The sequence below is a fragment of the Penicillium concentricum genome (assembly GCF_028827145.1).
Source record: "Penicillium concentricum strain IBT 3081 chromosome Unknown utg000001l_segment0_segment0, whole genome shotgun sequence".
Lineage (NCBI taxonomy): Eukaryota > Fungi > Ascomycota > Eurotiomycetes > Eurotiales > Aspergillaceae > Penicillium > Penicillium concentricum.
Window position 1 is genome coordinate 3298386 of NW_026622754.1, and position 26593 is coordinate 3324978.

General features: G+C 47.8%; 12 protein-coding genes across 12 annotated transcripts; 7 read left to right on the top strand and 5 right to left on the bottom strand.

Moving 5' to 3' along the window:
* On the bottom strand, window positions 1-961 carry N7517_001230 (ribonuclease III; the record flags this gene model as incomplete). Its single annotated transcript, XM_056718960.1, has 2 exons — window positions 1-344; window positions 391-961. The coding sequence occupies 2 exons, from the start codon at window positions 959-961 to the stop codon at window positions 1-3; spliced, it is 915 nt and encodes a 304-aa protein (XP_056583095.1).
* A 489-nt stretch (window positions 962-1450) lies between these two features.
* N7517_001231 (mitochondrial 37S ribosomal protein mS33) lies at window positions 1451-1945 on the top strand (the record flags this gene model as incomplete). The annotated part of the gene is made up of 4 exons (XM_056718961.1): window positions 1451-1483; window positions 1541-1749; window positions 1809-1858; window positions 1917-1945. 4 exons carry the CDS (start codon window positions 1451-1453, stop codon window positions 1943-1945), a joined length of 321 nt encoding a protein of 106 aa, XP_056583096.1.
* A 629-nt stretch (window positions 1946-2574) lies between these two features.
* Window positions 2575-4317, top strand: N7517_001232 (U2 snRNP complex subunit CUS1; the record flags this gene model as incomplete). The annotated part of the gene is made up of 1 exon (XM_056718962.1): window positions 2575-4317. The coding sequence occupies one exon, from the start codon at window positions 2575-2577 to the stop codon at window positions 4315-4317; it is 1743 nt and encodes a 580-aa protein (XP_056583097.1).
* A 557-nt stretch (window positions 4318-4874) lies between these two features.
* On the top strand, window positions 4875-5327 carry N7517_001233 (uncharacterized protein; the record flags this gene model as incomplete). The annotated part of the gene is made up of 1 exon (XM_056718963.1): window positions 4875-5327. The coding sequence occupies one exon, from the start codon at window positions 4875-4877 to the stop codon at window positions 5325-5327; it is 453 nt and encodes a 150-aa protein (XP_056583098.1).
* Window positions 5328-5506: 179 nt separating this feature from the next.
* On the top strand, window positions 5507-6397 carry N7517_001234 (uncharacterized protein; the record flags this gene model as incomplete). The annotated part of the gene is made up of 1 exon (XM_056718964.1): window positions 5507-6397. One exon carries the CDS (start codon window positions 5507-5509, stop codon window positions 6395-6397), a length of 891 nt encoding a protein of 296 aa, XP_056583099.1.
* A 622-nt stretch (window positions 6398-7019) lies between these two features.
* On the top strand, window positions 7020-7963 carry N7517_001235 (uncharacterized protein; the record flags this gene model as incomplete). The annotated part of the gene is made up of 6 exons (XM_056718965.1): window positions 7020-7041; window positions 7093-7151; window positions 7208-7274; window positions 7329-7534; window positions 7587-7849; window positions 7927-7963. 6 exons carry the CDS (start codon window positions 7020-7022, stop codon window positions 7961-7963), a joined length of 654 nt encoding a protein of 217 aa, XP_056583100.1.
* Window positions 7964-8726: 763 nt separating this feature from the next.
* Window positions 8727-10215, bottom strand: N7517_001236 (integrase zinc binding domain-containing protein; the record flags this gene model as incomplete). The annotated part of the gene is made up of 5 exons (XM_056718966.1): window positions 8727-9174; window positions 9247-9386; window positions 9455-9500; window positions 9551-9673; window positions 9728-10215. The coding sequence occupies 5 exons, from the start codon at window positions 10213-10215 to the stop codon at window positions 8727-8729; spliced, it is 1245 nt and encodes a 414-aa protein (XP_056583101.1).
* A 1385-nt stretch (window positions 10216-11600) lies between these two features.
* N7517_001237 (putative cytokinesis regulator (Byr4)) lies at window positions 11601-14511 on the bottom strand (the record flags this gene model as incomplete). Its single annotated transcript, XM_056718967.1, has 2 exons — window positions 11601-12070; window positions 12141-14511. 2 exons carry the CDS (start codon window positions 14509-14511, stop codon window positions 11601-11603), a joined length of 2841 nt encoding a protein of 946 aa, XP_056583102.1.
* A 918-nt stretch (window positions 14512-15429) lies between these two features.
* On the top strand, window positions 15430-16692 carry N7517_001238 (uncharacterized protein; the record flags this gene model as incomplete). The annotated part of the gene is made up of 4 exons (XM_056718968.1): window positions 15430-15583; window positions 15634-15851; window positions 15910-16216; window positions 16271-16692. 4 exons carry the CDS (start codon window positions 15430-15432, stop codon window positions 16690-16692), a joined length of 1101 nt encoding a protein of 366 aa, XP_056583103.1.
* A 509-nt stretch (window positions 16693-17201) lies between these two features.
* N7517_001239 (putative NADH-ubiquinone oxidoreductase, subunit G) lies at window positions 17202-19762 on the bottom strand (the record flags this gene model as incomplete). Its single annotated transcript, XM_056718969.1, has 7 exons — window positions 17202-17304; window positions 17364-19245; window positions 19311-19333; window positions 19390-19404; window positions 19457-19488; window positions 19572-19588; window positions 19651-19762. 7 exons carry the CDS (start codon window positions 19760-19762, stop codon window positions 17202-17204), a joined length of 2184 nt encoding a protein of 727 aa, XP_056583104.1.
* Window positions 19763-20497: 735 nt separating this feature from the next.
* N7517_001240 (putative ER to Golgi transport protein (Sly41)) lies at window positions 20498-22233 on the bottom strand (the record flags this gene model as incomplete). Its single annotated transcript, XM_056718970.1, has 2 exons — window positions 20498-21766; window positions 21844-22233. 2 exons carry the CDS (start codon window positions 22231-22233, stop codon window positions 20498-20500), a joined length of 1659 nt encoding a protein of 552 aa, XP_056583105.1.
* Window positions 22234-23482: 1249 nt separating this feature from the next.
* Window positions 23483-26349, top strand: N7517_001241 (Pumilio-family RNA binding repeat-containing protein; the record flags this gene model as incomplete). Its single annotated transcript, XM_056718971.1, has 7 exons — window positions 23483-23593; window positions 23657-23767; window positions 23830-24852; window positions 24907-25533; window positions 25649-25928; window positions 25981-26071; window positions 26136-26349. 7 exons carry the CDS (start codon window positions 23483-23485, stop codon window positions 26347-26349), a joined length of 2457 nt encoding a protein of 818 aa, XP_056583106.1.
* Between the last annotated feature and the right edge of the window lie 244 nt (window positions 26350-26593).

Here is a 26593-nt window from a genome sequence, read left to right on the forward strand (position 1 = left end):
TTAAGAGTCAGACTCCCATGATTCCTTTGCTGACATGATCTCAAGAATCAGAGGCGTATTCAGCAATGTCTTTTTCGCTGCTTCGTCACCCGCAGCTGCTTTACTCAACCCCTGACCGGAACCCAGAAACCTTTTATTCCATCCCCATCCTGTGAGATATAACGCGACGAAGAAAGTCTGTGTGCCACCCTTCTGCTGAATTGATGGACGCTCCTCGAGGTATTCAAGCTTGACGCTTTTCCCCATAATTTTCTTAGCAAGGGCCTCCTTGGAGCGCAACTCCCCTTTCTGGTGTCCTAGGTTCTTGAGAATCGGCACCCATAAACCTGCTAGCCAATGCTCGGCTACTTCATAGCCACAAACAGGATCAGATAGTATGACTGCCGCGACGTAGGCTTCGAAGACGTCGCCCTTTGTTTTGGTCCATCGCTTTGACGGGGTATTGTAGTTCGGTGGCACAGAAACCCTGCGGTCCAAACCAAATCTTTTCTGCGAAGCCCGAAAGTGTCTCGTTCTTAACAAGGATCTCCCGAATCTGTGATATTCGACCTGCTGGTAAATCTGGAAATCTCTCCCAGACGAGTTTGGTTGCAATCAGCTCAATGTATGCATCCCCTAGAATTTCGAGTCGGTCGTAGGTTGTGTTGTTATTGTTGCTAAGAGCTGGATGTGTAAAGACAGCAAGTTCCAGCTTGTCATCAATGATCGGGGGTAGCTTAGGGTCACACGATCCACTGACCAACTTGGAACTGTGATCTGGATGGTGTGATTTTGGGACCTCACCAGCCATGGAAGAATCTCTGGAAGGTAATTGGGTCCTTGTCCCACAAAATGTGTCATCCAGCCTCAAAACCGCATCCACAACCTCCGAGTCAGCACCAGCGAGATCAGAACCAGTGGAAATTTCTCGAACAAGGTGTTGTAGAAAAAGAAGACGGGAATTGTTGCTGGACTTGGCCATGCCATGACTGGAGAACTTAGTATCCGATGGCCGACTTGATTGCTGAACCTTGAGGTAAATAGATGTTAGCAACTACCTTGAACGAGCAGAAATTCAATTAGTGGGACGAGAATACGGTATTCACCTTCAGCCGCTTTTGTGAGTTTTGTGTGGCATCTGACCCAAAGACAGATGACGATCTTTTTAGATCTATCCCTGGGCCTTTTAAGCCTGCTGAATCTGCTATTTCATTGTTTTGAGGCATGTCAATTGGTGTAAGTACTGTTCAGCCACAGTCCAGTTTGCTCTGTTTTTTTTTTTGGCTTCCCATCTGAGGTAAAACACATGAATGATATGTAGGCGGTATACTTCGGGAGGTCACATGACTACCAGCAAACTTCAGTTGGTATCTCCCCAAGTTCGATAACATCTGTCTCCCGAGCTGCGGTGAACAGCTGCTTCGCGAATTTCTTTTTGCGCATGATTATTCTGAACCTCTAAGAAAGGAAAATGGCGTCAAGTCGGATCTTGGATCTAGTGAAGGTTCAACCACACTTTCCGTTGCACTGTGCTGGCAATCACTAACTTGGAATTCCCTAGACCCAATGCCGCATATTCTCTCTTAATTTCAACCCACAACGGCTTCGACTGGGCAACAAGGTCTTGAGACAGCGCCTGCGTGGACCAGCGCTTGCAGCCTGGTACCCAAAGAAGACTGTGTCTTTCCAGGATTTACAAAATACTTATAAACCTCTTGGATTGACGACATTTGACGAAGCCGAAGATGACAGGGAAGAAGCTATTCAGATGTAAGAATTGGTATCCACACCACACCAAAATGAGTTTTCACTAAACATCTGAACCACAGTGCCAAATTGCGCGGGAAGGGTCGGCCGAAAAAGAAACGAACTGCTGCAGGTAATTTCCTCTACACCCAATTGTTTCATACTGTGATCAAAACCTAATACCTAAACAGAATCGAGGTCCGCAAAGAAGAAGAAATAGACTGTCTGTCTAACCTTCTAGGTTTTACTGAGCTCAATATTGAACCACTCACATCAACACTGGCACATATTCTATATCTGGATTATTTCCCTATGATCTGGCCGGATTGGTGAATTACTGCTTCGAAAAGCGGTTTAGACCTTTGCTTCAGGTACAAATTGTCTTCGGATGTTATTTGTTATCTTTGCTGATAGTCTTCACCATCGGGTACACAGCTCATTTTGTTTCACATTTTGTACAATAACACATTGTTTTTCTTTTCTTTTTTTCTTAACTCATATCAGTAGTCAGCTGGAACAATACCGAAAATTCTATTAAAAAATACTTGCACCGAATATATATGTGCATCAATGTACATTAGGAAGGCTTCCAAGCCCTGGTGATGTAGGCGGTATGCAGTGTGGCAAAATACAGGCGGTAAGCCATTGTAGCTCGACGCACGTGATGACAATTGAGATGCAATACATTCGGTTTTTAACCTTGTCCACCCGCTCCATCGTCTGTCGCTATCTGAATTTCTCCTTGCACGCACTTGAACCAAGCTATTTGTACTACATCCATTTTTATTTCTACAATATTCCCCACCTGGCATCACCTTGATTGAGCGGCTACCAAACCTTCCGGTAACCATGAAATTAAGCAAGAACCAGCTCAGAAGAGCGAAGAAAAAGGCTTCTAAAGCTGAGGTAAGGCAGACATATCCCTCAAAGTCTCTCAGCCATAGCCGATGCAAAACTGACACTACTGCGAAGACTACAAGCGTTCCCGTCGACAATACTGTATCACGCGAACTGTCACCTCTTCCAGTGGCTACTCAGGATGCATCAGCTGATACCAATACTGATCTGCTTCCCGAGCCAACCGATCCGCTATGGGAGATGTACAAAGGCGTTGCTGGAAAATTCGACGAGACACTGAACGAAAATTCATCAGCAAAGGAGTCTGATAAACCTGAGGTTTTCTTTGACGACGGTGATGGAATCCCCGACGAAGAGCAAGAGAGCGAGCCCAAGATCTCAAAAAAGAAGCGGAAAGAAATGAACAAGCTATCCGTTGCTGAACTCAAAGCAATGGTACGAAAGCCTGAAATTGTTGAATGGACAGATACATCCGCTCCTGATCCTCGACTTCTCGTTCACATTAAAGCCCATCGCAATGTGGTCCCGGTCCCCTCTCACTGGTCGCTCAAGCGAGAGTACCTCTCATCCAAACGCGGAGTGGAGAAGGCGCCGTTTGCTCTCCCTAAGTTTATACAGGAGACGGGAATATCTGAAATGCGCGACGCCGCTTTAGAGAAGCAAGAACAGTCAAGTTTGAAACAGAAGCAAAGGGAAAGAGTGCAGCCGAAGATGGGCAAGCTGGACATTGATTACCAGAAGCTTTACGAGGCATTTTTCCGTTTCCAAACTAAGCCAGAGCTGACTCGCTACGGTGAGATCTATTATGAAGGCAAAGAATACGAAACCAATCTCAAGCACCTCCGACCTGGCGAACTAAGCGATGATTTAAGGGACGCTCTTGGTATGGCTCCAGGAGCCCCTCCGCCGTGGCTTGTCAACCAGCAGCGATATGGACCCCCGTCTTCCTATCCCGCGTTGAAAATCCCCGGCCTCAATGCGCCGCCTCCGCCCGGCGCGTCGTGGGGCTACCATCCCGGAGGGTATGGCAAGCCACCTGTCGATGAACACAACCGCCCATTATTCGGAGGTGATATCTTCGGCGTTTTACAACCTCAGCAACATGCCCAACAAGGAGAGCCGATTGAAAAAGAGCTTTGGGGAGAATTACATGAATCGGAAGAGTCAGAAGAGGAGAGTGAAGCAGAGGAGGACGAGGATGAACAGGAAGAAGAAAGCGACGAAGAGGGTGTGGGTGCAGGTGCTCATTCTCCTAGTGGCATGGAAACCCCAAGTGGGATAGATTCAGCAGTACCATCTGAATTTGTTGGCGCAGAGAATGTTTCTGGGGAGTTTGATGTGCGCAAACACCATCGCGGTACCGACACAGAGGAATCCGTTCACCCTCGGAGTGCTTACCAGGTCATCCCCGAGAGACAGACGAACGTGGAAGGCTTTTTCGGGGGTGATAGGGCCTACGATCTTAGCGGATCAACAGGCAAGCCTCCTGTTCTTGGCGCAGATGACCAAACCCGGAAACGCAAGAAGCCTGGAGATGTTGAAGTGTCTATCAACTTGGATGCAATCCAATCTGGCGATGGCCTCAGCAAAGAGAGCCTCCAGAGCATGTACGAGTCACAGAGACAGCAGCAAAATCCACCGAACTGGGGTTTCCAGGAGGACTTGAGCGACATGATTGCACAGGAGAGCCGCAAAAGATTGCGAAAGGAAGAGGAGAGACGAGGGAAGCATTAAAGACATTTCTTTTATTGTATTTTTTTTTTTTTTCTATCTTATTCCTTTTGGGTTCCCCGGGCGTACATCTTTCATGATGAGCATTGGAGTTTGGCTGCTTACACTCTAGGTGGCAGGAAAGGCCTTTGGCCTGTAATGTACGGTTAGTTTTCAATCAACCTCTTATTGAATAATCCATGATCTGTATAAATATTCGGTCAGCATAGATTTGGGTCTTGTTATGTATGTACATATACAATCGAGGTCCACAGTCCCAGGAATGGGTTCCCAAAAGGGTTTAGCTTAGTCCTCTCATCTACCACATTTCGACCCTTTCCAATTCCTTGTATTTAACATACTTTCACTCTCTCCTCCCCCCAGGAGACGGAGAAGTAGCACAGGGTAATTGTGTGTTCCTGTGCCCTGCCTTCCATTTACGCACCAGAGTACTTTGAACTTCATCCCACCGCCTCTAATATCCCTATTATCATTGCCAGGATGGACTGGGATCGCAGAAGGTTTGTAGGCACATCGAGACGTTTAAAGGCAGAAAGTTTCTAAGTATTTCCCTAGATTTGATGAACGACGAGGTGGAGAAAGTTATCGTCCAGCCGAGAGAAGCGGTCGTTCCCCTTCTCGAGGGTATGAAATTCGTCACCGGCGTTCGCCACCACGAACCCGAAGCCCTCCTCGACCACGAGCCGACACTTGGGTACCGTCATCAAATAGAGGGTACGGGCGCCTACGAAGTCGGTCACCACCACCATACCGGCGCCGCTCACGTACTCCTCCGGGGAGAAACTTTGGACCAGCCACCTATGAAAGAAGACGATCCCCACCACGAAGATTCTCGCCCAGAAGAGATGAAAGGGTCAGATCACCGCCCCAAAAATGGCGCTCAAAGTCGCCCTACAGCGATGGCAGATCACGGAACGCATCTCGTGCTCGCAACAGCCCAAGACGAATACGCGATACAACTCCTAGCAGCCAGGGTTTCCGACCCGCGAGACGAGACGGCCATGCTGTCTTGAATATTGACAAACCCCCCAGAGCTTCCTCGCCGAGAGTACAGGCGGAAGTCTTATTGCCACAAAGTCCAATCAATGCCTCGCATCGAGTCCACCCTCGTGATGCGACGAATCGAGATCGTACTTTGTCGCCACCAAGACATGATTCACCTGCACAAGCCTTGGCCTCACAACCCGTACCGATGTCTCGACGTTCATCCCCGGCTATTGAAAAGCCTGTTGTGGTTTCCCACACAGCTCGTAGTCGGTCACCAATTCGCTCTCCGGTACCCTTCCAACGTTCGTCCAAACCCTCGGGGCGATCACCATACAAGGATCAGATCTACGATACGGTGCCTTCTCACCCACAGCAACGGCCAGATCATGAGGACCGGGTATCGGTTGGTAACCATTCGCCTTTTTCGATTTTAGAGAAGGCACATTTGGAACCTCAGACAAGCGGGAACAGGGTTGGTGGCAACATCCCAACCCAACCCAAAAACCACGGTGCAAGCTCAGTTCCGCTGCCACCATCGGGGCCTTATCAAGGACCGAGACCGCCATCTAATCAGCATCGCGGTTCTCCGCATGTCTCTTTACTGTCAGCGCCGACTCGTCCTCGCCGCGGACCTGGCCCACGTGAAAATTGGTCGGGGTCTCCACCGGTACGCCGCGGACCTGCTACACCTTCGCAAACTCCACCAGCAGGTCCTCGTGCTTCTTTTTCATCCCCCGTACCAGGTGGCAATTACCGACATTCGACTTCCCGGCAACCCAGCACTCCATCTGTGACTCAACCATTGGCTCAGAGGGGTATAAACCACCTTGCCGGGCTATGTACTATCATACCAGAAGGTCGGAGTCTTGCGTCGCTTCTGGATCCTGCTGTGGAGAAACGGCTGGCTCAGCTCGACGTCGACAAAGAAAAACTCCTTGAGCAGATCGCAGAGACGCAGAGGTCCAAACGAGCGGAACTTCGAGACTGGGATCGGCTGGATCGTGAAAGCTCAATCTGCGCTCTTAAGAGCGAGCTAGCCGAAGGTCATCTCCAGCGAATGGCCGATGAGAGCATTGGGGGCGGAAATCTGTTCTAGCGAGGCTAATGTACATGTTTGTTCTGGAATGGTAGTTGATATCGGCGTTTTATCTGGTCAATTGTCTGGTTGTGTCAAGGTATTGGGTAAGTCTAGGTAGCGATTATGATTTGTATTTTTTCAGGGTTGTATCAATATGATGATTTGACGACATTATGCACTCCGGTGTACACAGTAAATATATGATCGATGCAATATTTGAATTTGATATATATATCAAGGTATAATGCAAGGTGCCCACATTATATAGTATATATTAGTAGGGGATATTCATAGATCATTTCTAACGATTTACTTCCAGCAAAATATTTTTGTGACTAGAATACACACATTCGATACTTTTGCAAAATGTAAGTATACATGTTCATAGATTCCACATACAATTTTAAGGTATGTATGTATATGTACGGTACGGGGCGTGTATGTACATGTATCTGTACCTGAGATCTGCAAGTAATTTTAAGTTCCCCTTCCATTTTTTGCCTTCGTGTCAACAACTCAGCTGTTTTGGTCGAAACCTACCAATTTCAACCTCGTCGCCCCCTTCCTCCCCTTCTCTCTCTTTCTCTCTCTCGGCTTAAATTATCATTCACACTGCAAACTGAGATCCGTCACCGGCATAATGAATCTTTTCAGGTTATCAGGTACATAAAAACCAATGGAAACCAACGCGATATACTAACGTTCAATCGCAGCCGACTTCTCTCATCTGGCGTCGATCTTCATGCTTCTGCGGAAGATGAAGACGTCAAGTGTATGTGCTCATGTCCATAAAGCCACATATAACTTGCAACTAATGGTGGATCGCAGAGTTGTTCCGGTTTGTCGTTCAAATCGCAGGTGCTATACCTTCTCGTTTTTGTCACTCGGTACCTCGGTAGGTTTCAATGTCACTGTCGGCTTTATGTTCAATCGCTCATGCGCCTTCTAGACCTTTTCTGGACATTCACCGAGTCTCTGTACCTCACCACCTTCAAGCTTCTGTTTATCGGTTCCTCGGCCTACGTCATCTACCTCATGCTCAATGACTACAAACCCACACATGATCCCAATATCGATACTTTCAAGGTTCAATACCTCCTCGGAATTAGCGCGTTGCTCGCAATTCTCTTTCCACGCGATTATCGCATCTCCGAGGTTAGTTGAACATCCTGTCCATGGAGTGGAAATTCGGACTAACGTCATGTAGATACTCTGGACTTTTTCTATCTGGTTGGAATCGGTTGCCATATTGCCACAACTATTCATGTTGCAACGAACTGGGGAGGCAGACACTATCACTACCCACTATCTGTTTGCTCTGGGACTCTATAGGGCACTCTACATCCCGAACTGGGTCTTCCGGTATTTCACCGAAGCCTCCTTCCAACGTTCCTTCCAGCCTGTGACCATTATCGCTGGAATCATTCAAACATTGCTTTACTCTGATTTCTTTTACATTTACTACAACAAGTAAGCCCAATTTGCTCCAAAACAAGTTTTATATATATGCAGACTTGGGGACACTGACATTTGCGCTTTTTTTCCAGGGTTTTGAAGGGCAAGAAGTTCTCGCTTCCTGTTTAGATTACTTTTTCTTCTTCTCTTTGAATGAGTTGAGCAATTGATGATATCTTGGATCTTCCAAAGGTTCCGAGATGGAATTTTGAGACCAATCCACTCGTTCCTTTTATATTCCCTTTATATTTGCCTGGAATACTGTGATCACCTATCTCACGGGCACCAAGTGCCTTGAACCCATGCAACACCCCTCAAACCCCGTTGGGTGTTGCTATGAATTAATGTTTTCATGTCGCCGATCTGTATGCAATTAGCAATGGTCACATCAGGCTCAGCTAAATCCGCAATTGACTATCGAATACGATCATGGACTTTGTGCATATCTGATTGCTGTGTTCTATAGTGCCGATCAAAGGGAAATCCTCCTCAGCTCGGTCAAAACTTCTGTACTATTGGGTCATCTGTTACCACTCAAACGTACTATACGGGCTATGTATACTTAAGATCATGTTTCCATATTCAATTTTCAAATTTTCAAAAGTATTATTTTTGATTTTGAGGGTTTTCCATGTTTCCAGTTTTATTCAAATTCCTCCCATCCCTTCTTAATTCACTGTGGTCCCTTTGTTTCTTCGTACACTCAAAGCCCCCTAAAGGGAATTCACTTCTCGCCATGTTCGTGTATGCCACCTATCAGACTTGTGGTTGACAAGGAAGCATAAAACGATCTAGAGGCTCCTCAACAAGGTATACTTTTGGGGAGCACACAATTAGTGTACTCCGATAGTATCAAAAAGCAACATCCACACAGGTCGACCAGAAAAGACAATCAAAACTCTCGCTGAGGCGCAGCCCCATGTGACGGCACATATCCCGTTGTGTAACTCAACTGGGACGGAGGGATGGATAGATCTGTGGAAAATGGATCCAAGGTGCCAGCAATTGAGTGTGAAAGGTTGCCCATGGGACCCTGGAACGACCGAACTCCATTACCTAGATTCGAGCGACCTTGCACATTTTGATGACTATCTAGCCAGCCACCGTGACCGTGCAAATGACCAAAATAGTCCGCCTGCGTCCTGTCAAGGGGCATTTGACCGGCAAACGTCGATTCTCGTCGCGAAATTGGCGGCGACGGGAGTTTGGGGGATCGAGAGACCATCTCTAGCCTGGGGGAACTTCTTCGCGAGTTGGGCGGTGTCAAACGTGATCCCCCACGGCGCACCTGACAGGTTGGACAGATCTTGACAAAGCGGGAGATCAGTTCCTTGGGAACCCTAATAAGATAATTAGTGGCTGTGGACCAGATAGTTCATGTATATATATAGACATGACTCGGATTTGCCCACCATGAATAAATCCGCCGGACTTGAGCAGATGTCTTGTCTCGACCACCATGCTGGCATTGCTGATGAGCCTTGGTGAGGATCTTGAACAATTTCTCTCGAATTGCAACCGGCTTTCCTTCGTGACAGATCATCTTCCTATGCTTTATATCGCAATGAATCGCTCCATCAGCATTGGTTTATCATCTCCGGTGGGACAAGCAATACATACATCCGATCCCACAGCTTGAAGTTTGAACATCTTTTTGACCCAAAACCTGATTTGTTTAGCAAGGTAGGCAATTGATTGAACCAAAGAGATCCATACCGAAATTGAGCCGACTCCACCGCCGTATCTTTGGGATCAATCAATACAGTTCTGATGTTACGGGCTCTTTTCGCATAGATCAACGCCTTATCTTGCTTCTTGATGGACAGGTCCTCCACGTAACTAGAATGAGATATATTAGCCTCCAGCCCACAGGGTTGATCACGAATCACTCACTTCTGCATCAGTTGATCAAACTCCTTTACATCAGGGAAACCGCTTAGTGCCGGCACTACAGCCTCTGACAGCAATGTAGCCTCGTTGTGAGATTCCTGATTTTCAATATCTGTTTCACCCAACGGGTCGCGGGGGAGATATCTTGGCCCCTGAAGGTAGCGCGATTGGGACATGAACTGCGGCGGATGGTGTAACCTGGGGTCATCAGGGGTTGTCATCGATGGAATCGAATGTTCCGACGTATATTGCAAATGCTGCAACCCGGGAGACAGACTCGACTGTGGGCCGTAGGGCTGCCCAAATTGAGACCCGTATGGGTTGAAGGAATGCTGAGGGAAATGATATGAACCAGATCCATGCGTGTTGAAGTCATGGCTTTCTTGCTTGAAGTCATGACTCTCTGGCTGACCATAGGAGCCAGGCACTGCCATTTGATGATTCATGAGATAAGCATCATTCCCTTCATTGCGTCTTGCAAAGCTACTCATAATTGATGCCTTGTTGAGTTTGAATGCCACTTGATTATTGTTCAGCCCACGTCGATCTGTCTCAAACAGATAGAAGAATATAGAAAGAGAAAGAGAAAAAAAAAGAGGACCAGTATACAGCAAGTCTCCGAGGGAGAGGATAGTGAAACAAAGACGAGAAATCCAGAAGACTGTGCTAACTCGTTTGCATGTAGTCGAGGAATTGCCACAGTTCCCTGGTACACAGTATCACAAAAAGAAACTGTGTCTAGAAAGAAAGAAAAAAAAAACACAGTGCGAAAGATATAGAGAATAATTCACAAAAATCCCATCTGCAAACGGGGATAGCAATCCTATTAAAAAGACAAACAGTGCAGGACTGACATGGCCCAAGATGAAGTGCACGAGACCATGTTGCGACAGAAGAGACAACAGAGGGTATCCCTGGAAGACGAACAGCAAATATTTCACAGAGAAAAAAGAAATGATGGAGCCAGGCGAGTCGAACCTTCTGTAAGGTACGGGAAGCATAGGTTACCAAAGGGGAAGATAGTAGTCCGAAAGGGAAAAAAAAAAAGAAAAGAAAAGAAAAAGTGAGAAAGGACTAGGGTTCGTGGTCAATTCCGATAAAAAGTGGAAGCAGACTGATACGACAGCGCACAGAAGCAATGGTGATACGGATTCCTGCCTTTGATGCTCTGTCCTTAAGAGAGCCACGTTGATAGCCCTGGAGAGTATTCGAGGCACCCTATCGGAGAGAGTGATGACTGAAGAAAACAACATCCCTGATTTGATATAGAAGTACGGGGGGCAAAATCATCTCCCCGATTCTTCCCTATAGACCTTGAGCAGGAAAGTCTGCAGGTTTGCTTTCGTCAAACAAAGTCGGCAGGAGATTCCCCCGACAGATTTGTCCATGCAAGTAGCCGTGAAATAAAAGTAAGGAACATGGATTGGGAAGTCCTAAAGAAGTGAAGACCCTCGAGATTTGAAGTCTTTCAATCCCTGTCAATGTTGTACCATATGTTGTCCCACAGGGTTAAATCCTTTTTTTTTTTTTTTTTCAGGCAAAAGTGAGTATCCGTGAGAAAAGATGAAACGAAAAAAAAAAAAAAAAAAAAGAAGAAGTCGGGACGACAGGATGACATACGTTTGGTTGAAGGTGAGACACATCGGACTTCAAGGTTCGGACCCCCTAAAAAAACATATCTGGTGTTACTCTTTTTTTTATTATTAATCCCGAGTCCGAACTTATATATACAATATAAAAAGGCCAAAAAAACATATTAAGTACTTAAAACATATAGTTACAATCCTGGATATGAAAAGAAAACCATAAAATCATACCGAATCTTCAAGTCGTAAAGTTCGTGGGGGGATTAAAAGACCCCTGGAAGCTGTGCATGCTATGATCGATCAAAGGCTAAGTCACGAATGATCCATTGCCAATGATTTTCACGATCGAATACCCATTTGTCAACCTTGCGTCTCCACTTATCTTCCTCAACCCGTTGTCGTCGAATGAATTCTGGACCGACATCAAATTCTTCAGTCATAGGTCCTTCATCAGAGGATTCGCCGGCACTTGCATCCCCTGGCTCAAACGAAGAGTTTCGTCCAATGGTGATTTTTTCATCCAAGTCGTCCAGACCGGCAAACACGTCCTCGTCAGTGCCGTCAGATGCCCTAAGCCAACACATACGATGTGGATCAAAGACCATTCCACCAACCGTCTGAACATTCTGCGCCCCAACGTTGGCGATGAGAGCCGGGGCAGGTTTAGGGGATTTGGAAGTAGTGGCATCAAATTCCTGAACCAAATTTTCATTTCCTTCCCACCGGAAATTGGTAGGGTTGTAACGCATACCTCGCACAGCTAAAAAAAAAAAACAAAAAACAGTTAACAATGAGCCTGGGCCAATCATGTAGAGATCGGTCTTGCTTACATTTGGCATCCTGCACCCGAGACCCCAGGGGCTTGATCAAGTGCGGCTTGGATGTGGATTTGACATTCGATTTACCTTTCCGGCTTTTGACCGTTGCAGAGGCCGGAGGAATCCTTGACATAGGTTGGGATTTCCAGTTTGAGTTGAATGTCGAAAGAGGATTCGGTTCACGGGTTTTTAAGTTAATAGCCATGGATGCAATGCGTTGTTCCCTTGCATTTCTGGAGGCATTTGTATCTCGCGCAAATCTAGGTGTCGGACTGCGCAGTTTGGAGGTCGATGGGGACGAAGATTGAATGGGAGATTCATCATAGGGATCAATCCGGCTCTGGCTGAGCCTGGCGCGGATGGACCTCGGAGCACCTCGACCGGTGGGGGTTTTGACAAACTTGCTCTCTGCCAGGACCGATGTAGATAGATCATCAAATGACTCCAACTCGGTTCCATCCCCAAAGTTGCGCCTTTTAGTAGGTCGTGTGATGGTACGTTTTGTAGAACCGAGAGAATCCACGCTTGTGTCGCCAAACCCAGCACGGAACGGTTCATTGCGAGTTGGTCGGGAAAGTCGGGAGACTGTGCCCTGCGGACTAAGAAGCCCACCAGAGCTATCTGAATTGGTGCGACGCGACGAGCGATACCCCTTCACACTGGCATGATGTGATTGGGATTCCGAAACACCAGCAGGCATAAATGGCACCTGTGGCCTACGCCCCAGCGATCTCGCATCAGTTACGGGGATATCCACCGGGGTTTTAGGTCTGGTAGAGGGAAGGCGGACCGGGCGATCGACCGGTGGTCGCTGGGAAGCGGTCATTGAAGCGGCCGAGCCTAAGCCACGAATCGATGGCAGGGATCGCTTGGTCTTCAAACGCCTGACTGAAGGGGTACCCTCGCCCGCCTGGGCAATGTCTCGGGAATTGCGAGACCCGAGCACCCGTCGACTAGAGAGTGTAGGAGTCGGTGATGTCGGATTAGCGCTAGGGGCTGGGAGACTTGAGGTTGACGATTGAGATGAATGCCCTAGACGCGATTGTGATGTTCGAAATTTGGAAAGAGGTGCACCACTTTCTGACACAGTTTCAAGGTGGGTTGAATGTGTTCGATCATGACCGGACAAACGTGGGATGCGAGTTCGTGGAGATCCTGTCGCACTGGTGAACGTGAGTGTTGTTGCAGATCGACGAGTCGGGCTGGAAGGCCGTTCTGTCTTGCACTTTATATTAGGATTCAGAGCGGGCTTTCCAAAGGAAAAAGCCTTCTCATTGTCGATATCTATGCCAGAAAAGAAGTCGTCAGCGTCAGAAGGAGTTTGATCCATCTGACTCTCTTCCGCTTCGGCATTCTCAGCCTGCGCAGTCTGTCGCTTCTGCAGAGAAGCGCTGAAATCAAGCGGACCTTCGGGAATGACGAGACCGTCGAGGCCATCGTCTTCACTTTCCGCCGTGAGACAACTTGAGACGCTGGGGCTGGCGATAGAGATAGAAGAACTGGGAACCGAACGACCATCCCTTGTGGTACCACCAACTCGTACACCGATACTTCCTTCGGACCACTCAAGATCAAAATCCTCCAGAGTGGGACTAGAAACGTAGAAATTCGCTTTTCGATGGGATAATTCGAGAGGCTGATGATTGGCGGGAAGTTCAAAATCCTGGTTGAAGTCGTCGTCTGCTTCCTGTTCAATATTGAAACCACTGCCAACATTGCCAATGTTCAATTTCTTCGGAGATCGAGGGGCTTTGAGAGTTGGAATGTCTCGGGCTTCCAGACTACCATTGTCGTCTTGGAAGGTGTCAAATGGCCCCAAGGTAGATTGCAAACGCGTCGAGAATTCCTCATCCCAAGATGGCGAGGCCGTGGATTTTACTGGACTGGTAGCAGCGGAGCTCAAATGTCGAAGAGTGTCAGGAAACCATGTTTCCTGGGGAGTTTTGAGCTGTAATAGGGTTTCGGGACCCGGGAGCTCAACGTCTTCTGACCAGTCATCAACAAAAGTTTGCTTGGTCTTTCGAGTTGACAAGCGCTTGATCGTGCCCCCAATAAGAGCTGACTTGGGGATATCTGGAGGAATAGGAATGCCCGCAGTCTTCGCCGAGGCAATGGCATCTTCTTTTGCAAATTCATCATTGTCATAGAGCGGGACCTGCCAGTCTTCATCACCCGCATTAGAGTCAATATCTGAGCGAGCAGAGCGACGAGAGGAGATAGAATCTCGGTGCCCAGAGGGCCGAAATGACGAGTTTGTTATGGATCCCGCGCTGGATGCGGTGCGAAAGTGAATATCTTCGCTGAACTGCAAGTCGTCATCATCATCCCAGCATTCAATCGGCTCGTCGGTACCGGTTCGTAGGTGGATTGGCAAAGATTCCATGATCGGCGAAGCGAATTGGTTGAAGGCGTACAGAGGACACAGAGGTCATGGGCCGATTACAGGCGTCCGAAATCGGTTTGTGATTAAGCGGCAGACTCAGTGCTTTGCGACACTGGTGAGGGTTCAGGGGGTGCGGACATGAGCGTCATTCCGTGTCGGTTGGTAGAGACGAAAGATAACGAGGAGCACGGTTTCGGGATCGTAGCGTGACAAGTGAACTCGGATTTCGCAAGGCGGGTTGGAGGAATCAGATCAATGTAAGCCTCGCTCTAGAGTCGTTTTCGCCGAATGAGAGACCAAGCGGGTTCACTAGGCGACCTGATAAATGCCGGATCCTCATCCATAAACATTCACAAACACTTGAGCATTGGGGATATTCCAAGACACCTTGATATTCGGGGAAATCCAAGGAATCAAAGGAACTTTGCGAAAAAGAGGAGACAGGGGAAAAAAAGATGTTGTGGCTGGATCTCAAATTCCTCGTGGAGGAGAGGAAGAACGTGACAGCCCCCCCCGTACTGGTAATGTATCTGGTATGGAGTTGACCTGAATACTGGAGATTGCATACTTCCAAGTGTATAATACATATATGATACTCAGTTATTACATGTAACAGAACATTGTCCAGTACCGTTCTTAGGTTACATATGTAGCTACTGCTCTCCCCGTACTGTATATATTGAATTATATAGCTGTCAGTATATTATATACGAGATAATTGTACTGTAATTTGAGATCTAACTAACATTACCATAAAAACTGTTAGTTTCATATTGTATAGTTATGTGGAGAGACCTTGTTACCTATGAGTTCCACTTCTGTTGCCTTGGGATATGACATTTGTTACTAAATAAAGTATTTCACTTCTGGAGAGCTTAACTCTTTTCTTTCTCTATAACTTTCTTCACTCTTTCAAATATGTCACCTCCCGTTTCAACAGACCGAATCTTGCGGTTTCCCAGATCTGACGAGACTGGGGCTTTTGTACTCGTTCATGTCTCATGTACCGGTCCTGCGCCGCTTGATCTGAGCCTGACGGCTACCGAGGGTGAATCACCCTATGTTAGTTCAGGTGGGTCATCACAGAATGAAGATTGGAGGTCATGAACTCATGTCGTGCAGTGAGACAAACACGCCTAAAGGACCTTCAAGCGAAAAACTACCAAGGATCAGATGATGAATGGTTTAAAACTGTCTCACTCGTTCTGGGACAATGTTCTACCCCTCCGGGTGAGCCGGATTGGGCCACTGGCCTCGAGGCTTCGGCCAATATATCGGGTTCTGACGAAGACAACAAGGAAATTGTGGTTACGATACGCAAGCGAGTTCAAACTATCACAGTTCGTGTTCCACGCCGGCGGGCTATATGTGTATATATCCTTACTAACGCCCACATAGCAACGCCTTGGTGCTTTTATCCTCAAGCAAGACGATGAACAAGCTGTTGAGCTGTTTGAATGGACAGGAATCACTGCGGCTAGAGTTCATATGCTAGAGCAGCAAGTATCCAGCCTGACTGACCGTTATCGCCTTGCCGAGGATACCATACATAGGTTGAATGAACAGCTCGAGGAGCTGATGCATGCGAAAACTGAGCATGAGAATCAACTAGTAGCCAATTTTGTGCAAGTCTTGAACGAGAAAAAGCTTAAAATCCGCAACCAGCAACGTCTTTTAGCATCAGCCACTGTGGATGCCACAAAAGGTAGGTGGCATAAACAGAGAAATCCAGACATCTTGACTAACCAAATATCGACAGTCTCTGAGATACAGGCTAGCATTCCCGAAGAGTCACATGGAATCGCCGAGAAATCTCATTCAGCAAAGAGAAGTGCTCGCAAGATGAGCGACACAGACGACTCCGATGGGTTCGAACAAATGGATATTGATTCAATAAAGACTGATCGAGGTGACTCCACTAATCAAGATACCGATGACGAAGAGCGTTCGACCCCTCATCCTTTGGACGACGAACAAGGCAATAGCACGACGGACGACGATTCGACACAGGATGAACCTACCCAGCTGAAGCGGGCCTCTCCAGCGAGAGACACCGCGCCACCTCAACGAGATTTGCCATTTGCCAAAAGGACAGGCGGGCCCATCAAGAGGACTCCTCCAACCCAGCCCAGCGAGGATGCCGAAGAAACTGCGGGTGAGACGGACGATGACGAGCTCTAAACTGGCGCCACCTGAGACAACTCAGATATATTACATAGTTCAACAGAGCGAGATACGGTTTCCATCTTATATGCAGGAGAGCATCCAATCGACCTAGGAGTTAGGAGTTCATCTTGACTCCTTAGGTCTATAGATATATGTATATACCCAAGCGACGTTGACTCCTTGATATTGCAATATACCCCATAGAGGGATATATATGGGGTTGTCTGTCGAAGGCTACTACGCACCGAATTACAAAAGTAAGATTTATCATCTCCGACGCCCACGGACTCGAAATTTTGGGGGTTCAGTCTTTTATGTACAAGGCAACCACTACCGATTAATCCCAGGCGACACCGGAGAATGGCGAAGAGGTCAACAGGAACCGGAAGGGTGTTCAAGATGATAGGGAAAAACACAGAGGATGGAAAGGAAACAGTACATCAAGAGGGAAATTTAAGATGTGGTACAATAAAAACGCCTGCAACCATTAGAGAAACACAGAATGAGGTCAAAATAGACCCGATCTAGCCATACAAAGCCTGAGGAGACATTTCTCCTGCGGCCATGAAGTTGGTCTCAGGGTTTCCAGTGGCCTTGGCAGCGGAGGCGCGAGCCATGGTGGGCGAACTGAAGTAGAGTTAGCAATGTAAATCGATTAATGATAAATGAGGGAATAGGGTACTCACCTTCTGGAGATAGCGTCAGTGAAGAAGAAATCTTCGATCACCTTCTTGAAAGGAGCCCCAGTGGCTGGAGATCCCCTATTCTGGTCCACAAGTTGGACCTTGCTCAACGAGCCAACCGAGGTCGGCTCAACAACGTCGTAGTGACGCATGACAGGGCTGATCTCCTCCATGCGGTCGCGAAGAGCCTCAATGTCATCATAAGGAAGAGGAGCACCGAGGAACTCGCTAGTGGCACGGATGATCTTCCAGTCATCACGAGCTGCACCGGGGAGAGAAGTGGCAGCACGGGTAACCTGCACACGACCTTCTGTGTTGATGTATGTACCTGACTTCTCGGTGTAGGCAGCTCCCGGGAGAACGACATCAGCAAGTTGAGCGCCGCGATCACCATGGTGTCCCTGGTAAACGACAAACGCATCCTTCGGGATCTCGCTTTGGGCAATCTCATCTGCGCCCAAAAGCCACATCATCTTGGGGGTAGTCTGAGCAACCTGGGAAGATGGCGTAGTGAAGCCAACTTCATAGGCACCAGCCCGAGACGCCGCACGCTGAAGGACATTATAGCCCTGCCACTCAGAGGTAATGAAGTTGCTGGCATTCTTCTCAACGAAACCACCGACGGCCTCGAAGATAGCCTTGGCATCAGGGTGCTCAGCAGCAGCGCTACCGACAATAATCATTGGCCGTTTGGCTCCGGCAAGCTTCTTGCCAAATTCTCCGGACAAAGCGGATTTCAAGGAAGAGACATCAGTGCCCAAATGGTTGAAGTCAAATGTGCTCTCAAACTCCTCACCGACAAGTCCAACCTCAAGATCAGACCTAATATACTGCTTGCGGATACGGGCATTAAGAACTGCGGCCTCATGACGAGGGTTGGTTGCAACCAAAAGGATTGCATCTGCCTCCTCGATTCCGTAGATCTTGGAGTTGAACAGGTAGTTGGAACGGACATCGATACCGTGAGCGATGGGGGCACCGCCGCCAGGTTGATCCAGGGCGAGGTTGTCAGAGCCAAGCTTGTTTGCCAGGTCCTTCATGGCTACGAGCGACTCAGTATCAACCAAGTGTCCAGCAACAGCCTTGAACTCATTGGCCTGTGGTTGAAGCTTCTGGTGAGCCGATGAGATCTCCGTTAGAGCCTGTTCCCAGGTGGCAGGAACAAATTTGCCTTCCCGACGAATGAGCGGAGTTGTGAGCCGCTGGGTCTTCAACCCATCGCATGCGAATCGCGACTTGTCATTGATCCATTCCTCGTTAATATCGTCATTCAATCGCGGGACAACCCGCATCACTTCCAGGCCTCTGCTATCAATCCGGATGTTAGAGCCAAGTGCGTCAAGGACATCGATCGATTCGGTGTGCTTGAGCTCCCACGGACGTGCCCGGAAAGCATAGGGCTTCGAAGTTAGTGCACCGACAGGGCAAAGGTCAATGACATTGCCCGAGAGTTCTGAGTTGAGGTTCTGCTCGAGGTAGGTTCCAATCTGCATGTCGTTTCCGCGACCTGCGGTTCCTAGTTCTGGGGCGCCGGCGACGTCATTCATGAATCGGACACAGCGAGTGCAGTGAATACATCGATTCATTGAGGTCTTGACCAGTGGGCCGATGTTCTTATCCTCCACGGCACGCTTTCCACCGGTTTCATGGAATCGACCCCGATCGGCACCGTAACGCATCGACTGGTCTTGAAGATCACATTCTCCTCCTTGGTCGCAGACAGGACAATCGAGGGGATGGTTCGCGAGAAGGAACTCCATTACACCCTCTCTTGCCTTGTGAACCAGTGGTGAGTTCGTCTTCACCACCATGCCGGGTTGTACCGGCCAAGCACAGGAGGCCACAGGCTTTGGGGCACGTTCGACTTCGACGAGGCACATACGACCTATGGTATCGGTAAGTATATAGGTCCCAATGGCGTGGAATAGGTGTGGCATGGGTTGCACGTACAGTTTCCTGCAACCAAAAGTTTTCTTAAGGGACTGGTATTAGCAAAAACAATATGTGTGATTCGGCCAGAGGCACATACTCGTGATAACAATATCTAGTGCACGTTAGTACTGCAAGCAAATTGGATTGGTGGATTATTGTCATACCTGGGAACCGTTGCGCCTGCCTGCTCACAGGCCTGGATAAGAGCCGAGCCAGCTTTGGGGAGAGAATGTGAGTGAGGGTACAATAAGTTATCTCGAGGGAGTATCTACCTTCTACGGACACCTTTTTTCCATCTAGAGAAACGAGCCATCAGTTATCGATCAATTTGGATGAACTAGACCAGCATTGGACTTACCAATGGTGAGTTCCACCTTGGCCGCGCGAGGGGCTGTCGTCGCGAAGGTCCGGGGTGTGACCTTAGGAACCCGGAGGGACCGGGCGGCCGCACGAAACAGCTGCGGCCGCATCATTGGAAGGAGAACAGAGATATGAGGGTGGGGGATAAGGTGGAGGAGGGCGAGGGGGTGAGATCCTGGTGACGGTTGGGAGTTCAGAGAGCACTTTGCATCGGAATCTGCGGTTCCAAGGTTACATAATGGAAGTGCTGACCATCACTTTGCTGACTAAGGGAAACGGCAAATGGGCTCACGGGGATTGGTTCAATTGACTCGGTTAGGCGGATAAACTGCCGTTCCGAATGTCCTTATAAGCCACCCTTTCTCTCCCGATTTTCTCCTTTTCTCTTCTTCAATTAAATTGTTACGGGCATCATTTATTGTAGGAGGCAGGCAATTTCCCTGTTCCTATTTCCTCTACAGCATGTCCCAAGAGCAGATTTGCGCCGTAGCTGGAGCTGTCAAGGGTTCGCCTAATTATGACTTTGTTCCTTACCAACGGTAGCTACATCATTCTCCTGATAGATAATTCTGTACACTTTGAATACAATCATTCTATCCATTCCATACATTCTGGGGCTCTGCCCTTTCTATTGCTAGATTACATCTATTGAAACTTCGAGTAGCAGCCTGAACTCTGATGTATCCCATCCGCAGCCAAAGTATATATCTAGGGTGGCTCAAGAAAAATGCCTTGCCCGTCCTAGACAGGATAAACACCACAGGAGAAATGATAGTAATGTAAAAGCTCTTTAAGCAACACCGCGCTGTCATGATATTGTACACCGAACTAATAAGATACAAATGCTAGGCTGCAGCTTGAGAATCACTGACCTGCCAAGTGGATTCTTGTTTGGTCCCTGGTAACCAAGTACGAGAAACACTGGCCCCCCTTGGTCGAATATGTCCGGGCCCATCATCTTCCTTCTTGGAGTAGTTTGCCGCTGCATTGGAGTTGTTGGTGGCACCTTCAAAGGTCCTCCCCGCGGGGAAGGCATAACCATTAGAATCCCATGGCTTGCTTGGGTGTCGCACATTCATAGGAAGAATGGACTGTTCGGCACGGAAATGATCCGTGTTTGCCCTTTGGTCAGCTACATCGTCATGGCTATTGCGATCGTAAAGGTAAAGGCCTACGAAAGTGAGGCCAATCCCGAAAGCTTGAATTGAGGTGGTCGAGCTCCCAAACCATATAATCGCCACCACGATCACAAACACACGCTTGACCAATGATGCAACCGAATAGGACACGGGAGAAACCATTGACAGCAACACAAAGGCCAGAATGTTTTGGGCAAAGTGTGAGACTCCGTTAAACACAAACTCAATGGAAAGAGCACCGTGATCCAATGAGCCTTGCTTACCCGATAGGGAGATCACACCATCATGAATGAAATCAGATACTAGCGGGTAACCCTCAGTGACAAACCAAATAGGCAGAGTGAGAAGAAAAGCCAACCCAGAGCAATAGCAAAGCAAGTTGAGTTTGTCCAACTTCCGCCGCCCCGGGGTTTGTAGATCTGCTTCTGCACGGTCTACCTCGTTGAACAGCTTCTTCGAGAATATGTTCTGCGAGACAAACACAATAGCTGCACCAAATGCGCAAAAAATACCGAAGAAATTTGTCGACACTCCAGTCGAGCATGCAAGCATTACACCCAGAGTCAGAGGGATCAGCGATAAATAGGTTGCCCGCGCATATCGAATCCGAAAAAGGAACCGGTATGCTAAAACAGTGAAGAGAGGTGAAAGGCCCTTGATGGTATGGACCAGAGATACGGGGATTTGTGCAGTGGCCATGGAGCTTAGAATGTGACCAGCCAATTGAAAGACAGCCAGGGGCAAGGCTGTGGAAATCACGTCGCGGGATGGGTAGCGAATTCCGTGTTGAAGGATTGGGATACTTTGTCGCAACCGAGGTATAACTGTGGAGAGATATACCAATAACAAACACCAAAAGGAGACAAATGCAAATTGAATCATCGTCAATGTGATCGGCATCGGAAGGGCGTTCAATATCGATTTCGAGGATGTATTTGTGAGGGCAGAGGTCAGATACCAAACGAGACAGAGAGCCTTGAGACAGTGTGTTAGCGGCTTTGCTAAGAGTTTTTTTTCCCTGTGTGCATTTCTCAGAATGTGAATCAACATACAATAAGTCGGTAAGAGACTGGGGCGCGAAGTGCTTCGGCCAATTCATGAGCATTGGCACTCATACTGCCATTGCGTGTTCTGATGGTCGTGATGGCTTCGCTGATGCTCTTTCGTGGGCGGTGTTTGGGATTCCGTAATGTTCCGTTCCCATACTCTCGCGAGTAAAGGCTCGCTTTTCGGGGTTCCCAAAGCTCGCTCGGGGCATATTTCACCGAGGCGCTTCGGTTTGGACGGGTTGACCCCGCGACAGTGTCGAGGGTGTCTTCGTAAGGCGGGAATTTGTCTATCGGACTGCTCGTTTGAGGAACGGAGGATTTAGTTGGGATTGTCAATTCGGCCTGGCGCATGGAGGCGCGTCGCCCATGACCGGTGACTGTAGTTGTAGCCATCTTCCACGACCCGGAACGTCTAGACTATCTGCAGAGACGTCAATTCCCCGGACCCCGAAATGAACCCGCACTTTAGGTATCACTTACCCGAGAAGGGTGAGGAAGCAGCTGCGGAAAGACAATGCGCTCAATGATTTCCGGTGAGGATATGTGTCTTCACTAATTAATGGAAAAAGGGCGGGTTGGTTCCCCGGTTTGTCGATGACGAATCTCCTTGGGCGAATGAGCGTCGAGTATAGAAACACACACGCTTTCGGCGAAGCCAAGCGATGAACGATATGTGAATATATATACCTAATCCCTAGAAGAGACAAAGGAATTGTGAAAAATATAAGTTTGAGAAATATCCACTATAAATTGAAATGAACGCGACCACGGAAAGACATGCAATTTGGATTTCCACCGCCACTTACATTATAGGATATGTTGATAGAAATATTAGAGTAACCGCATATAATTATTCCTATTTCACAGTCATTTCTTAGTAAAATATTTCTTCAAAATTCTTCTCTCCTAAATTTTTTTTTCTTTCTATAATAAGAATTGTCCCTTCCGTCTTCGTATATGCTCTCCATTACGCGTCATCTGAATCACGTGTTATGGACCCTGATCTGCATGCAACATGTCTTGGCTTTGGAGAGTTTGCAAGGAAGTGATTGGTCTAATAAATCTATATAGTGATCCTCTCTGTCCTTGTAGGACGTTCATAATATGTTTTGACGTCTTCCATGAATTTAGGTCAACAAATCTTTGATATAGATCTAACCTAGAGTATTGAATTATTCACCAAAATGGATTTGATAAACATCTTTTACCTATAACCTTGTATACACATATATACATCCACATACATATTTACCTATACTACCATGAAATGGGACAACTATGCCTAATTGGGTAATATAGGAAGTAGGTATATATGGAAGGTTCTCTTCTGACTCTGCTCCTTCCTTTTGTCTCTTGTTTCCTCTTTCCATCTCATATCTCAACATCTTCTATCTTCTCCCAATCTTGTCTTGCCACTCAACTTCCTCATCTCCGTTCCCTTATGCTTACCATCATCTCGCAAGAATCTGCTCGGAATCCTTTTCGTTGCATGTAAACTCACTTGGTTTCCAACGAGCCTGTTTTTCCCAACCTTCACGCGGCGACTTCAATCCTCTTTTTATTTTCTCCCTTTCTTCTTTTCTGTCTCTATCTCTGGGTTTTTCTTTTCTTGTTTCACTTTTAATCTCTTCCAGTTGCCGATATGTCTACCCTAAGCGGACCTTCATCACTTGGTCGCATGGGGAACGGAGGACGGTTTGCCTCCAATGATGGCATCGATGTGCGAAATCTCTCTTTTGGACATGAATCATCGGTACGCTTCTTGGGGAGCAAGCTTGGATGCGACTTTCTATACTAACCACATTGGTTGCGGCAGAGCCCTCAGAACTCGATTGCCCATTACGGCCCTTCCGATGCGGCTGAAACATCCCGACATGGAAAGTTGCAAGGCTTGTCTGGTGAAGGGGCCGAGCACTCATCAAGCAAGGTATGTGTTTCCTGTGGTATTGATTCACGTGGGTGTATGTGTCTTTGATCTCACAATCCCAGAAGCAGAAGCTAGATCATATTAAAGTTGAATCTTTGAACGGACAAACACCGGATCTTGAGAGAATACTGGCAAATATTTCACCCAAAACAATATCCCTTCCACGTTCCGAAGCCGATCGCTCTTCTCTTTCGTCTCAGATCACTACGGTAACAGCGGTGCCAGCTTTAACCCTCGCCGAAACCACCCATTCCTACTCCCAGGAAGACAGAACGGTAGAGCTGCTCCGCCTTAAGCAGGAGCTCCTTGCTGCAAACTCCAAAATCGCTCTGCAGGAGCAAGAGCTTGCCCAAACTCGCGTGATAAAACATACCTTGGATCAGGCCCTCGGTCCGTCATCAGAGGCTGATTTCGGCAGCCGCGAAATTACAGAACAGACCATTAATCACCTGCAGAATGCTTTCAACGCATCGAGCTCTGCATTCAGTCAGTTCCAAGATGCATGGGGTGGCCAAGACGATTCGCAATCTGATGTCTCGGATTCAATGTCTACAGGAGCTTACAACAGATCTCGTGGGCTCTGGGTCCAGAATGAGCCTGCCACTGACAGAGAATACGGAGAGAGCCTTTCAGGTACCAGCAGCTCTACAAGCCAGGATCCAAATCGGTTCTGGGGAGTTTCTAATGTGTATCCTCCGTTTGCCGGTCCACCGTCTCTGCAATCACAAAGGGCACACTCGGGGTCCTCGGCTAGTCCATGCGGATTCTACTCACGTCCCATTGGAGAACAGATGTTGTACCCCCCAGGACCTATCACCGGCGCTCGTCGCTCTATGACCCAAAGCAGTAGGGGTGGATCGCTATTCCCAATTCAGTCTACTCCTTGGGGTGAATTTGCTTCTGGGTCCTCGAGTGAGCAGACTCCCAAGTCACCTTCTTCGCCTAAGAGACCTCCGAGCGCCTTTCAGCAGGTTGGGCTTTACTCTGTACCTTCTTACCCCCATCGACCGATCGGCAGCCCCCTCTCGCCCACAGCTACCGAGTTTACAGGTGCCAGCACAAATGAAGCCACATGGACCAACTCGGTAAGAGATAATAATCATAAGTGTGGTGCTTGCATTCATTCTAACTCTTATCAGATGAGCGGCACTTCCATCCAGACATACGTGTCGCCACTCGAGCCACTCAACTACCGACGCCTGCTCGACAAGAATGTGTCGTGTGATTGGAAGTATATTGTAGACAAGATCATCTGCAACAATGACCAGCAAGCTTCAATTTTCTTACAACAAAAGCTCAAGGTTGGCACAACTGAGCAAAAATACGACATCATCGAGTCAATCGTGCATCAAGCCTACTCACTCATGGTCAACCGCTTTGGAAACTTCCTCATACAACGCTGCTTTGAACATGGAACCCCGGAGCAAGTCGTCGCCATCGCCAATGCGATCAGAGGCAACACGCTAAACCTCAGCATGGATGCATTTGGCTGCCATGTGGTCCAAAAGGCGTTTGACTGCGTTTCAGAGGAGTATAAAGCTATCATGGTACATGAACTTCTCCGCAGAATTCCCGAGACGGTGGTCCATCGATATGCATGCCATGTCTGGCAGAAACTCTTTGAGCTCCGGTGGAGTGGCGAGCCTCCGCAGGTGATGGCCAAAGTGAATGAGGCATTACGCGGAATGTGGCACGAGGTTGCCCTTGGAGAGACAGGAAGTCTGGTCGTCCAGAACATTTTTGAGAATTGTGTGGAGGAGGAAAAGGTGAGATCCCCCATCAACCGAGCCGCTACCATATGCATCAAACCTCTTTTCTCTCGCTGTTCTGCTTCTATATTTGGTTATTCATATTGATTATACCAATGCTAATATTTTGAAGCGACCGGCAATTGAAGAAGTGCTGGCGAAGATCGATGTACTCGCTCATGGGCAATTCGGGAATTGGTGCATCCAACACATCTGCGAGCACGGTGCCCCCCATGACAAGAGCCGTGCCGTAGAGCATGTCCTTTGTTGGGCTGTAGACTACAGCATGGATCAATTCGCATCTAAGATTGTGGAAAAATGCCTCAAGATTGGCGGTACGGAGTTCATGGACCATTACCTCTCTCGTGTCTGCACTGGCCGATCTGACCGACCTCGCATGCCATTGATCGACAGTAAGTTGCTCAAGCTTTACCACCATGAGAAAATACTGATTTTCTTTTATAGTAGCGGGTGACCAGTATGGTAACTATCTCATTCAATGGATTTTGATGAATGCCGCGCCTCATCAACGAGAGCTCGTGGCCAGTCACATTCGGTACGATTTCTTGATAGTTTATTTTCTACTTTGAGTGATCTGGAATCTAATCTGATTTAACTAGGAAACATATGGTCTCCCTTCGTGGTTCCAAATTCGGCTCTCGTGTGGCTATGCTCTGCTGCAACCCGTCTCATGCCACACGCCCTGGTCCTGGGGCTGGAATGCAAATTGGCCGTTTCAATAATTTCAATGAAGAAAAATTTACCACGAACCAGTCCGGTGGTCGTTTCGGCCGGGGACATCAATGGGGACCCAATTATGCGCCACTTCGCTGAGTCTGTTTTCTTGATACTTCATATTCACTTTTATCGCCGCGCAAAAGGAAAAGAAACCCACCCAATAATCAAAAACAAGGAAGAAAAAGCATCACTTGAGCATTTCACTCACTCTGCCTCCAGGCAGACAGTCTGTCTTTGCCAGTTTGCCTGACTGTGTTGTATCAATATCTGTTGACCCAGTTCCGAATTACCCAATCATTTCTATGTTTCAATATTGCGAGTTATCACTCCTTGCCGATTT